We start from the raw sequence: 12,893 nt of genomic DNA, 5'->3' as shown, positions 1-12,893 counted from the left end.
TTTCGTTCTTAAATAGTGAATAAATTATTCTGAGTTTTTCTGGGGGGGATTGATGGTTCAACGAAAAACCCTGATTTATGCCTAATTGTTCTAATTTTAGGGGTTTGCATGTGCTTATTTTAAGTTAAATCTTCTGGAAATTGGTGCGTTTTATGGTCTATTTTATGCCTTGCAGGAGATTTAGGTTTTTGAGATGAAGAGTGCAAATCTTGGAGAATTTGGGCTAAGAATCGTGTGTTTGTGCACACTCTAGCATGGAAGAGAAGCAAAGCCCCGTGCCGGAACCGAGAAGGGGGCGCCAGAGTTAAAACCCCGCGCGGAAGCCAGAGCAGCGGAAATGCCAGAGGAATCAAAGCGAGCGCGGAAGTTCCAGAGGAATCGAAGCGAGCAAGGAAGCGCCAGAGAAATCACTTCGCTACTGGAAACAGAAATGCCAGAGGAATCGCTATGCCAGAGGAATCAGACGCCAGAGAAATCACCATTTCTCTGGAGTCAGAGAAATCACTATTTCTCTGGAGTCAGCGAAATCAAGAAGCCAGTGTAGCCAAGTCATCACCAGAGGAGTCAAGAGTCAGAGCAGAGGGGATAGAAGCCAGTACAGCGGGATCGCAAAAGTCAGAGAAATCATCATTCCGCTGGCAAATGCCAGAGCGGAAGCGATTCCGCTGGAGACCCATTCCTCTGGCGAATGCCAGAGCGGAAGCCATTCCGCTGGCGAGAGCCCCGAATTCGGCCAAAGTTGGAGTGTTCCCAGAGCGCGCGCTGCAGCTGGAAGTTGCCTTATTTTACACGATTCTATTGCCTTTAGAATTCTTCTTTGCATGGCAACTTCCATGGTGATCCATAGGGAATTGAAGTCTATAAATAGGGCCATACTTTTCATTGTAACAATCAATCTTTTGCCCTAGTTTTAGACGCCATCTTTGCGATCTGTTGGCATCCAAAGCTTAGGAATTTTATTGCTTTCATAGTTTCGAGTTTTTATTGCTTTAAGTTAGATTTCAATTCAGTTTTTAGTTTAGTTTCTTGGATTGTGATTGAGTGACACAATTGCACGTTCAAGACGTTTACGGTATTTCGTATTTAAATTCAATTTATTTTTGTTTAATCATGTTTATGCTTTTCGTTTATGTTTATGCTTTCTTTTCAATTATGCAATTTAAATTATGCACTTTAGTTTCACGCCTAGATTAGAAGTCTTTAAATTTACAAGTATTTAATTCCTTAAGTTAGGTTTAATTCGAGTTGTTTAAATTATTGCCTAGGTTAAGTTTAAGTTTAATTTATGTTTAAGTTTAAGTTACGTTTTTAAATCAAAACCTTTACTGTTTTCTTTTATTGCCTTTTCTTACGATACTACTAAAAGCCCTTAAAGACTTTCCTTGAGAGATGACACTGGGTCAACTTACCATCGCTAGGATGTCCTTGTTTTATTGCAAGTCAACTTAGAGGTGTTTCTAGTTGAGTCAAACCCTAATCAGGATTTGAACCTCGCCCACCACCACGATTTCAAGGCCCTCAGCGACATGATCCACCTCCCCTCGCCTCCGCTGCCTTAACTCTCGTCGCTGGAGCTTCTCACGGGGCTAGCGTCCACGTCGAGGGGTTTGAGCTTCTTCATGTCGTCGCCGGCGGATCCCTACCCATCGTCGGGGCCGGGATTTCCAATGGCGGAGTTCAAGTCGTTGTCTCTTGCTGGATGGGGGGGTCGGGACTGGCAGCAGCTATGGAAGTTTTCAGGGGGTTCCGGAAACGAATGGGAAGCTTCTGTTTCCGTTTAAGGATTTGAAGCAGCAGGTATCGTCCAACAATGGTGACCAAAATCGAGATGATAATGATGATTCAAATGGATACTTGGGTGAATACATGAATTATTTGAGAGAGGTTAATGAATTTATTTTTGTGAGTAGTTGGTGGATCACGTTTTGTTGTGGACCTTATTAATGTGCTATTATTTAAATACTTGTATTGATATGAATTTTTTTTATGTGAACACTGAATGTCTTAAACCTTGCGATTTTGATGTTGAAAATGTGAATTAAGGATTGTAATGTTGACATATTCACCACATAAATAAATATATTTACTGGTATATGAATTTTTTGTGGACATCTTTTATTTGTGTACATGTTTTGGCAAAGTTTTTTTTATGGAGTTTGTTATGGGTGCTATCTAATTAGCATGAATATTGTTGTTTGTGTTAATGAATTTTAATTGGTATGTACGTGAATGCTTTTTTATTACATACAGAATTCGTTCATTATGATTTTATTGTTAATATATTTTAATGTGGGCGTGGTGATTAGAGGAAAGACTGACATTGAGACAAACGTTGTTCCCGACTATCCCGTGGTTGTGACGAAGAAAACACGTCATGAGAAGAGAAAATAAGAGTTGGTTAACTACAAGCAACAAGTAATCAAGCCCGAGAAGGATTACGACTCATTGTTTACCTAGACCACACCATGTGCTCTTGTGAAAGGAATTGCAGAGATGAACGACCTCAAGCTGGGATTCGAAGTTGTTCTAGATCTGACCATCCAAGATCTCCCGGGTCGACTTAGCTATTGGGTTTTGGATGCGTTCGATATCAGGCGCTGTGATGTTATTTTACCTAATGGACAGTCTCTTCCTGTGATCGAGGACGACGTTCAACGGGTACTTGGCTTTCCAAAGGGACCTAGAAGAATTGAGCTGATTATAATCGTACGTATTTGGTAAAGTTGTTCATAGAATAGGTGCAAAAATTTCGTCCATGTATTATATTATCATGATTGTATTCGTAGGTGATATTGTAATCATGCATATATAATAATATTCATACTTACTTGTAAAAGTTGTTCATATGATAAGTGCAAAAAATTCGTAGATATAATATTATGATAGTATGTAATATGGCAATCCAAAACAATTCATGCAATCAGATTCTCCCAAAACGTACATAAGCTAAAACTAATTCATGCAATAAATGAATTAAAACTATATCTATTGCATGAATTATTTTTTATTTAGGGTTAATTAATTACGCCAAAAATCATGAACTATACTCCAATTTTCAAATTTTCTATGAACTTATTTTTTTCCTTGATTCATATGTCCATAATTTATATATTGTTTTAAATTATTGGAAATTGTTGATTTATCCTTGGTCGTTTTCAGCACCTGTCATCAAAATTTAGATTATCTGATAATTTCAGGTGTTGCTCACGCATTCGTATAATGTATAAATATAACGGAGCAGTTGTTGGATCATATGTCAATACACAGTTTAAATTAGACAGTACAACACATATAGTTAGGAGCGTTGTAAATAATGAAAGTAAAAACTAATAAGCAGTAATATGATATTAATCTACACAATAATAAATTCATTAATCGTGTATTTCGAAAAGGAATATCTTCTCAATTGGCAGATAAATATATGAATTTATCGTTCATGCGTCCGTTCGACAATGAAATAATGAATTTTATGATGAAACAATAATATTAAGTTTGCGCCTACATCCAAACATGGAGAAATACATGTTACAACCATTTAATTTAATGAGAGAACATGATTCATACGTCAATTCATATGATTATTCAAATATAATTAAAGATTCATGTGTCCATCAAAAAATTATGAGCATGTTCATAAAAAGTGGATGAATAAATAAGAATTATTGTATGAATCGCAATGCAACTATGTATGAATAAAAAAGTATGTGTACTTCAGCATAATAATAGCAACGAAACAATGAATTGTTCATCTTAATTTATGAATATGTTTATGCGATTTGAATGAATATCAACGTATTTTTGCGTGAATCATTATGTAATTGTGGGTGAATAAAAAATAAGTAAAATTCAGTATTCTTGGTCTGCATGTTATCGTGTTCTACAGATATAATGGGATAAAACCTTTAATTGTGATTGAATAATACAATCCCCTTAATTAAGGAAAGGATAATAACCGAAATTAAGAGATTACATTTCTATCCTCTTATTGTAATCAACGAAATATGCAGCCTAAATCTTGGGATCAAATCTACCCGTTGATTGTTATTGATCCATTGGTTAATAATGGTTCTTAATTTATATAAATCTAGTTCTTATTTTAGCCTAACCCTATATATATATATATATATATATATATATATATATTTCAGTATAAGTGTTGAATTTATGTACAAATTTTAGTACTGTATATATTTCAGTATAAATTATTTTAATATAATGTGTATATATTATATCATCTTTTAATTTTTCATGTATATTTTGATTTGGACGAAATTAAAATTCAGGGCTAATTCCGGAATCGGCTAAAGTTTGTGAATTTATATTACAGCTTTATATAGTTGGAAAAATACCAAAATTCACCAATAGTTTGTGAATTTACAGTCAATTAACGCCTAAAAAATGTTGTGAAATGCAAATCAATAAAAAGTAACTAAGAGTTCCAAAAACCCTTTCAAGAGTAATAGAAAATTTGAAATAAAACTATCAACATATTTTGGTGGATATTTTAAATAGATAATTAATAATCAGTTGATAAAAAAGTTTTGTCAAGATCTTGGTCATTTATTTGATACGCCTCTAACTATAAGATGGTTTCATCTTCATTTTAACGCTACTATCTTTATTAAAGCTATTTTATATAATAATATAAGTAATTTATAAAATTTTATTATAATGAAAATCCAACAAAAGTGAATAAATAATAAATAAAGTCCATGTAGAATAATTAATTTGAGAGAAATATACATTTATATTGAAAATACATTAAAATCTATAAATTTATTCAACTAACTAGGGGCGTGATTAGACTAAATTTGACATATTGTAAATTCGATCAATAAATATATATATTCTAAGATTTTTCATAACTTGAAAATCTAATATTTTTCAAATAAATATTGCAAAGCAAATAAATGGTTTAGGCTGTGACAATCGTGAATCGCACAAGCGTAATACTAATATTGTTTACAATAAATCTATGCACCCACTAATTACTTAAATTAATTTTATTTATTTATTTATTTATTTTTAAAAAACGATTGAAAAAATTACAACAGTCTTACATGGTGATCTTGAAAAAACAATATATATGATTCAATTTGAGGGATTTGTTCAACCTGGAGAAGAAGATAAAGTTTTTCCATTAAAAAGAATTTATATGGGTTAAAATAAAGTAATAGTCAATGGTATAAGAAATTTGATGATCATATAATGAAAATCGGTTTCAAAAGATCACGGTATAACAATTGTGTTTATATCAACATGAGAGATAACACTGTTGTAGCTTACTTACTTATTGTATGTGAATTATATGCTCATAGATGGAGCAAGTAAATCTGAAATTGAACTTGTTAAGCAAGATCTTCAAGTCAATTTCGACCCAAAGGATTTAGGTGATGCCAAAAGAATTATATGGCTTATTCAACATGATTATGTCTTGAAGAGATTTATCTCAACATTTCAGACTGTCTGCAGAACATAAACTAAGACTACCCCCAACGGTGATCCCGAGGCGGGGTCACCAGAAACGACAAAGTGGGGAGTTTGATTAAATTAAATAGAAAGTCATCAAAAATGGGTGACCTGGGGGATCTGCCGCCCCAGAGTCACGCCCTCCCACTTTTCTCTTTCCATGCCACTTGTCAAATTTTAAGTGGTAGATTAAATATTTGAATAAACAAAATTTTATAATGTTTTTTCTTTATAAAAAATATATTAAAATTATATTAAAATTTTTCTTATTTTTTGCTCTATAAATAGAGCCTAACTTCACTATATTTTTACACCCAAACAAAAACTCTCTCTTTCTTCATTTCACTATATTTTCATTATGGATCCAAATTATCCCAATTATTATTATCCAAATTCTCAAAATCATCAAAACTCCCAAGATTATCCTAATCCTCAAGATTCTGCAAATTTTTCATCTTATCTGACTCCTCATTTTTTTTCCAAATTTCGAAAATCAACCAAATTCTCAATTGTATGAATCTCAATTTTCTCCAAATCTAAGTCAGATTCCTACATCTCAAAGAATTTCCACACCAGAAAATGTCTCCCGTAATTTGTTTATGGGTGTTCAACAACGCCCAAACAAAAATCATAAAGGGGCAAAAAATGTAGCTTGGTGTGTGAAGGAAGATGTTGCCCTTATGTCATCTTGGATCTATGCTAGCGAAGATAACATTCGAGGAAAAAATCAAAGAGGGGAATCGCTTTGGGCACGTGTTCATAAATTATATCACAACACCCAAGCAGAAAATCCAAATGAGCTCAACGAACGAAACATTGAATCGATGAAAGGTCGCTGGAAACGTCTTAACGAAAATGGAAACAAATGGGTTGCTGCTTGCAGGGAAGCAAATGCTCGAAGAAGGAGTGGCATGAGCGACAACGATGTTGTGAAAGAAGCTCATTCCATTTACGAAGCAGGTGGAAATAAGTTTCTAGATTTGGTTGTATTTAATGAAGTTATGAGTAAACATCCCAAGTGGAATGTTCATGATACCACCCATGTTTTTCGTCGTCAAAGTGAAGATGCTGATGACCAGGAAAGTGGTGGCAGTTCGAAAAGATCAAAGACTTCGGAAGATGGGGGATTTTCTATCCCTTCTAATCCAGAAACTCCAACATCTGAACAGTCAACTGCGACTCGTCCCATTGGAAGAGATAAGGCAAAAAGGAAAGGAAAATGTAAGGTCTCACAATCTGAATCTACTCATGAATCTGTTGTTGCTGCAGAACTTCGTGCAATGAGACTCACTAGAGATACCGAAGCTGAGTTAATAAAGACTCGAATCGAACTGGAGCGCGAGAAGTTGCAAAGAAACGCAATGAAGATGAAAGAAAAAATGTTGCTTCAATTGTTGGCGAAAGATCACTTATCTCCAGAAGACGAAGAGATGAAACGTCAACTAACTAAAATTGTGTTTGGAGAGTGAATGTATTTTAATCATGTGCTTTCTATGTAATTTTAGTTTATGTACTTTTTATTTGTGTGCTTTTAATTTGTGTGCTTTCTATTTGTCTGATTTTAGTTTTCGCAAATTGTGTTATGTACTTGTTTTATGTTTAATTAATGAAAAAGTATATTTCATGTAAACTTGAATAGCATTGGATCCGTTAGGTTCCCAAAGCATTTGACCAAATCTGACAAAGCTTTAAGTGCAGTCACATGCACTTGTCATTTTTTCCTATCCACATGCACTTGTCATTTCATGTAAGCATTGGATCCGTTAGGTTCCCAAATGACAAAGACCAATTCTGGCAAAGCTTTAAGTGCAGTCACATGCACTTGTTATCCCACTTTTCAATATTAGTCTATAAATGCCAGATGAAACACATCTCAATAAAACACAAACACATCTCAATCTTTGCTCGAGTATACCTCCACCCTATTATTTTTCCATTTCTCATACAAATATGTCTGTGAATGAAAACTCTTCGGTTGATTCAGACTCAAGTTCTGATGTTTCCCATTCCAATGAACTTGATGAATGGGAAGAACGAGTTTATCAACAAAATCGTCAACTTGATAGCATCATCCAAAATATGATCATAAACAATCATAATCTGATTGTAGGAAATCAAATTCCAACAGCCAACAGGAGATATTGTGATAGGGAACGCGAGTTTGGTGCAGAGCGTTTGATCAACGACTACTTCAGTGACAGCCCAACGTATACTCTAGAAATCTTCCGGCGGAGATTTCGCATGCAGAAATCCACTATTCATTCGAATAGTGGAAGCTGTTACTGCAAATGATGAGTTTTTTCAACAGAGAGGAGATGCCACCGGCAGAGTAGGTCTTTCATCATTGCAGAAATGTACTGGAGCCATGAGGGTGTTGGCGTATGGGACATCTTCCGATGTTGTCGATGAGTATCTGCGAATGAGTTCATCTTCTACAAGAGATGCTTTAGCCCATTTTGTGGAAGGTGTTATATCTTGCTTCGGTGGTACGTATATCAGAAGGCCTAATGAACAAGATTTGGCAAGGCTGCTCTATGTTTGAGAACAACGTGGTTTCCCAGGCATGATTTGATTGCATGCATTAGGAGTGGAAAAATTGTCCTAATGCGTGGGCCGGCCAATATACTGGGAGAAGTGGAAAACCAACGATCATTTTGGAAGCTGTTGCCTCATACGACTTGTGGATATGGCATGCGTTCTTTGGAACACCAGGTTCTTGTAATGATATTAATGTACTCCATCGATCTCCTATTTTTAATGATGTCTTAGAAGGTCGAGCACCAAAGGTTAATTACGTAGTGAATGGCCGTCATTATGATATGGCATATTATTTAACTGTTGGTATATACCCTTCATGGGCTGTATTTGTCAAGTCAATTACTTCCCCACAGATCCGCAAACACAAGTTGTTCGCTCAACACCAAGAGTCTGTCCGAAAAGATGTTGAGCGAGCATTTGGAGTCCTACAAGCTCGATTTGCATTTTTACGACGCCCATGTCTTGTTTGGGATAAAGTTTTGATGGGAAAAATTATGATGGCTTGTATCATCATGCATAATATGATAGTCGAGGATGAACGAGATACCTACCAAAATTATTATGATCCAACAGAATTTTTTATGGATACACCTACAAGAGTACAAACAGAAGATGACGAACATTTTCGCTATTCTACTGAACGGATTGCGAGCTTGTCTACTTATATGACTAATAGAGACCAACTTCGCAATAGAGAAGCTCATAGGACTCTTCAAGGTGATTTGATTGAGCACATATGAGAAAAATTTGGCACTGACAATTAAATATGTAATTTGTATTTTCTAATTGTATTTTAAAATTTCACGTATTGTACTTTGATATATTTAATTTCAGTTGTGTGTTTATTTCTTGTAATCTTCCTTTGTGATTGAGTTAAATATCAATTATAATATACGATAATGTTTAATTATAATATAATTACAATTTTTTTAAAAAAATATTTATTTTATTTATTAAATATAATAAATAAATATTTAATTTTAATTTATATTTTATTTTAGATATATAATTTAAAAATAAAGTGAAAAGAAAGAATATGTAGGTTGGGTTGGTGTCACCACTCACCATTGGGAGTAAAAATTATGTTAGGTTGTGGGTTGTGTAGTGGATGAGAGAGAAATGAATATTTTATTAAAAAGTGAAGTAAGATTGGGTTGGGTGAGCGTCACGACTGTGTAGTCTAAAAACTGAAGTAGAAAAGAAGAGAAGGAGCTTTATACCATAGGCTAATCAGTAGCATTATCATGTAAACTACGAAATCTAAAGGCATGCAGCAACTTTATTCATTTTATTCGCGTCAACTTTATTCTGTTTTATTTTATTTTGTTACACTTACACATGCTGCGGATTGTCCGAGACAGACCCCCCAATTGACCTCGTCGACGCTGTTTTAAGGAGGGCAAAGTGGGACCCTCATGATTCATCCTTTAGAATGCTCTTTATCTGCAGACATGAGGCGATCTCGATTCTGAACTCTTTCCCCATAGGAAATGACATCTTCGACAACTCCAACCTAAGGAATCCATTGTTGTCGTCTTCAACCTTTGCATCCAACTTCACATCTTCCATGTTAATTCCACCTTCACATCCTTGTATCTTTTTAAACTCCCTCTTCACTCCAAGAATCGTAGCCTTATCAATCATCCACTTCTTGTTCAGAGCAAAATCCCCATTCAAAACTTTCGATTCAAGAAACACTTGATTCCCCACCAAACCAGCGTTAAATGTGAGTAAGCTCCATTTCCCTCCCTCACCTGCAAACTCCAAATCATCCCCATCATCCAAGAACACTTGCCCGGAGCTATTCCCACTCTCACTCATCACAACCAGCAAATGGAACGGCGTGGCCCTCGCCCCCTGCGTCGTCATAGCTTCGCCCTGCATTGCTATGATGCTCCCCTCGCCAACATGCACGTTGATGGATTCAGCCGGCGCATCCAGCTGCACATACCGCCCCTTCTTGAGGCTCAACGAGCTCGAGTGGTTGAACATGTTGAACCAATTCCCCTTGGGAATGTAGGCATTCACTGAGAGAGCGCCCTGTTCCAGCACGGGGGAGACGAGCACGCTCCTTCCCAGTAAAAACTGGGCGCTGTTTCCGTAAGTGTTGGGGTCATGAGGGAAGGAGAAGAAGAGCGGCCTTGCCATAGGCGCGCCCTTGGTGCTGGCCTCGTACATCAAGGTGTAGAAATACGGTAACATCTTGTAACGAAGGGCCAAGACTATGCGAGCGGAGGCGGCCACGGAGTCCCAGACATAGAGCTCCTGAGGGATGCTGCCCTGCTCGGAGTGATCTCTGGCAAAGGGATAGAATGCCCCCAACTGGATCCATCTCCTGCAGAGTTCCTCAGTGGTGTTGCGCGAAAAGCCGCAGATATCGGCTCCCACCATGGGAATGCCAAACAATCCCGAGTTCAAGACGCTGGGGATGGAGTAGGCTAAGTCGTTCCACGTTGCAGCATTGTCGCCGGTCCAGTGCGCCGTGTACTTGCCGGCGCCCACGAAGGTAGACCTGCTCAGCACAAAAGGCCTTTTACCAGTGGCCTCAACCAGAGCAGCATGAGTAGCTCTGGACTCCAGAAAACTGTAAAGATTATGCACATTGTACTCTCTCAGGTTCCCAAAATGCAGACATGTTGCAGGCAGAGTTTTCTCGTTGATGGGGCGATGAGCTCCTGAGTTGTTGATCTTGTAGGGAGGATTGTCTAGGGATGAAAATGGAGTCGGGGGCGAGGTTATGAAGTTGGACACTTCATTCATGTCGATCCAGAGACCATCAACCGGAACAACATCTCGAAATATCTTGACCTCGTTAGTCCAGAATTCTCCGGTGGCTGGGTTGAGGAAGTCCGGGAAATAAGTTTTGCCCGGCCAAACTTGGCCCAAGTAAGGTACGCCGTCGCGCTTGATGAACACATCCGCCTGCATTCCCCGCTTGTAAGTCGGGTACGATTCGTTCACAGTGATCCCTACACATTGCAGTTTGTGTTATATTTTGGTGCCATCGCCACTCTACGTACAATTAGTTGAAATATAATCTTACCGGGATCAATAATGACCACATATTTCTGAGTGTTTTTGTGAAGCTGATCGACGAATCTCTTCATCTCATCAGCGGGGAAGTTAACCGGATCCAGTGTGAAATCTTTGTAAGCATCCATGTAATCAATGTCATTCCACATCACTTCTAAAGGAATGTTAGCTTTAGCATAGCTAGCCACCACATTCTCAACCTCGTACACAGATTTGTAACCATATTTGCACTGGTGGAATCCTATAATTACAAAAAAAATTATAAATCTCTAAGAAAAACAAGCTAATGAAACATGAAACTAAACTAAACTATGCAAGCATGTACTAACCGAAAGACCAGTATGGCATGGGAGCGGGGCGGCCGATGAGATCTGTGTACTGCTCCATCACCAACTCCGGCGTTGGTCCGGCGAAGAAATACAGATCAAGAATCCCTCCGATCACCTTATAAGTGATCCGATCGCCGGAATACACAACATCCATGGCGTTACTATTGAGCAGCAACACGCCATGAGTCATCCCATTAGGCCTCACATCCATATAAAAAGGGTGCGATCCGTACAAATTCACATCAGTATTGGAGCTGGGGATGTCGGCGTTCCATAGTGTCAGTGTCTGGTTAGGCTGAAGCCTAAACGACCCTCTCGTGTGCTCGCCGATGCCGTAAAGATTGGATTTTTGCGGAGGCAGCGACGACGACAGCTGGAGATATTGATTCTTGAAGACGAGGTAGGTGGAGGGCTGGTTTTGGATCGGGGCGGCGTCGAAGAGGGGGGCGGCAGCGCCGCGGCGGTGGACGGCGAAGCCGAAGGGCGTGGTGTTTTGGAGGGTGAAGATGAGGCCGGAGCTTGCGTCGGAGAGGAGCGGCGGAGAAATGCGGCCCCCATGGCGGCGCGGGGGGCGGGGGAGGATGTCGTTAGGGATTTCCCAACGAGTTTTGTCGGAGTCGGTTATGCTCACTCTCAAACGCTCTTTTGTTTCTAAGCTGTCGCGATTTTCAACTACGAATTAATGCTAAATTAATCCAACAACTCAATTATTAATGATTGTTAATTACCTGGCGGTGAGAGAGAGGAGTGGGAGATCTGGGCCGTACACAGAGGAGTGGTCGATGAGCTGAAGAAGAGCGCTGAGAGATTTTCGCGATGAATCGGCCTTTATAGATCGGAGACGGTAGCCATATCCGACTACTTCTGCTTCAGCTGAAAATGCTGAACAATTGAAGAATGCGACGAGAATCAATAATTGGAAGACTTTGGAATTTGGTTTGACCATTATGGATGGATCGTGAGTTTCAAGTAGTGGAATGAATCACTATCTTATCTATGACTGGACAACTCACACAGGAAATATCTAATCATTTATATATATATATATATATATATATATATATATTAATTTTCATAAGGCAATATTATTTGGTGTGGTTAAAAGTCTTCCCAATAATGCAGTAAATAGATAGAGCTATGATACTTTTTAGGTGGCGGTGTGTGAAAATGATTGACGTCTACATTGGCTTAAACTTGAATTAATTATAACTAGTGGGGAATCATTTGATATTATAATTATAATTTATAAGAAAAACAAAAACATAAAATCATTTCGGCATACGAGATGATCAGCCAAAAAATGGATACGGCCACGGAGGTACAAAACGCACCAGAGTTCTCAATCATCTGGAAAGCACCGGTACCAATGAAGGTGAAAACGACGGTTTGGAGGGTGTTCAAAGGAAGGATGGCTTCTTGTGAAAACCTTCTTAAAAGAAATGTGCTCCACTCGCCTGTTGAAGCCGAATGTGTCCTGTGTAAGAAGGCAATTGAATCAGCTGATCATCTTCTTTTTTCCTGCTC

At 37.9% G+C, this 12,893-nt stretch overlaps 2 protein-coding genes and 1 pseudogene across 2 annotated transcripts; 2 read left to right on the top strand and 1 right to left on the bottom strand.

Annotated features, from left to right (window-relative positions):
* The first annotated feature begins 2,493 nt into the window (after nucleotides 1-2,493).
* Nucleotides 2,494-6,938, top strand: LOC131025769 (uncharacterized). Its single transcript, XM_057955553.1, has 2 exons — nucleotides 2,494-2,658; nucleotides 6,015-6,938. Exons 1-2 carry the CDS (start codon nucleotides 2,494-2,496, stop codon nucleotides 6,936-6,938), a joined length of 1,089 nt encoding a protein of 362 aa, XP_057811536.1.
* A 430-nt stretch (nucleotides 6,939-7,368) lies between these two features.
* On the top strand, nucleotides 7,369-8,841 carry LOC131026346 (uncharacterized; annotated as a pseudogene).
* A 359-nt stretch (nucleotides 8,842-9,200) lies between these two features.
* LOC131026345 (alpha-glucosidase-like) lies at nucleotides 9,201-12,408 on the bottom strand. Its single transcript, XM_057956200.1, has 4 exons — nucleotides 12,098-12,408; nucleotides 11,370-12,025; nucleotides 11,051-11,281; nucleotides 9,201-10,976 (listed from the first exon to the last, which is right to left on the bottom strand). Exons 1-4 carry the CDS (start codon nucleotides 12,313-12,315, stop codon nucleotides 9,421-9,423), a joined length of 2,661 nt encoding a protein of 886 aa, XP_057812183.1. The 5' UTR covers nucleotides 12,316-12,408; the 3' UTR covers nucleotides 9,201-9,420.
* Between the last annotated feature and the right edge of the window lie 485 nt (nucleotides 12,409-12,893).

Source organism: Salvia miltiorrhiza, chromosome 5, assembly GCF_028751815.1.
Source record: "Salvia miltiorrhiza cultivar Shanhuang (shh) chromosome 5, IMPLAD_Smil_shh, whole genome shotgun sequence".
NCBI lineage: Eukaryota > Viridiplantae > Streptophyta > Magnoliopsida > Lamiales > Lamiaceae > Salvia > Salvia miltiorrhiza.
The sequence above is the reverse complement of the archived record's forward strand: the minus strand, read 5'-3'. Positions and strand labels throughout refer to the sequence as shown.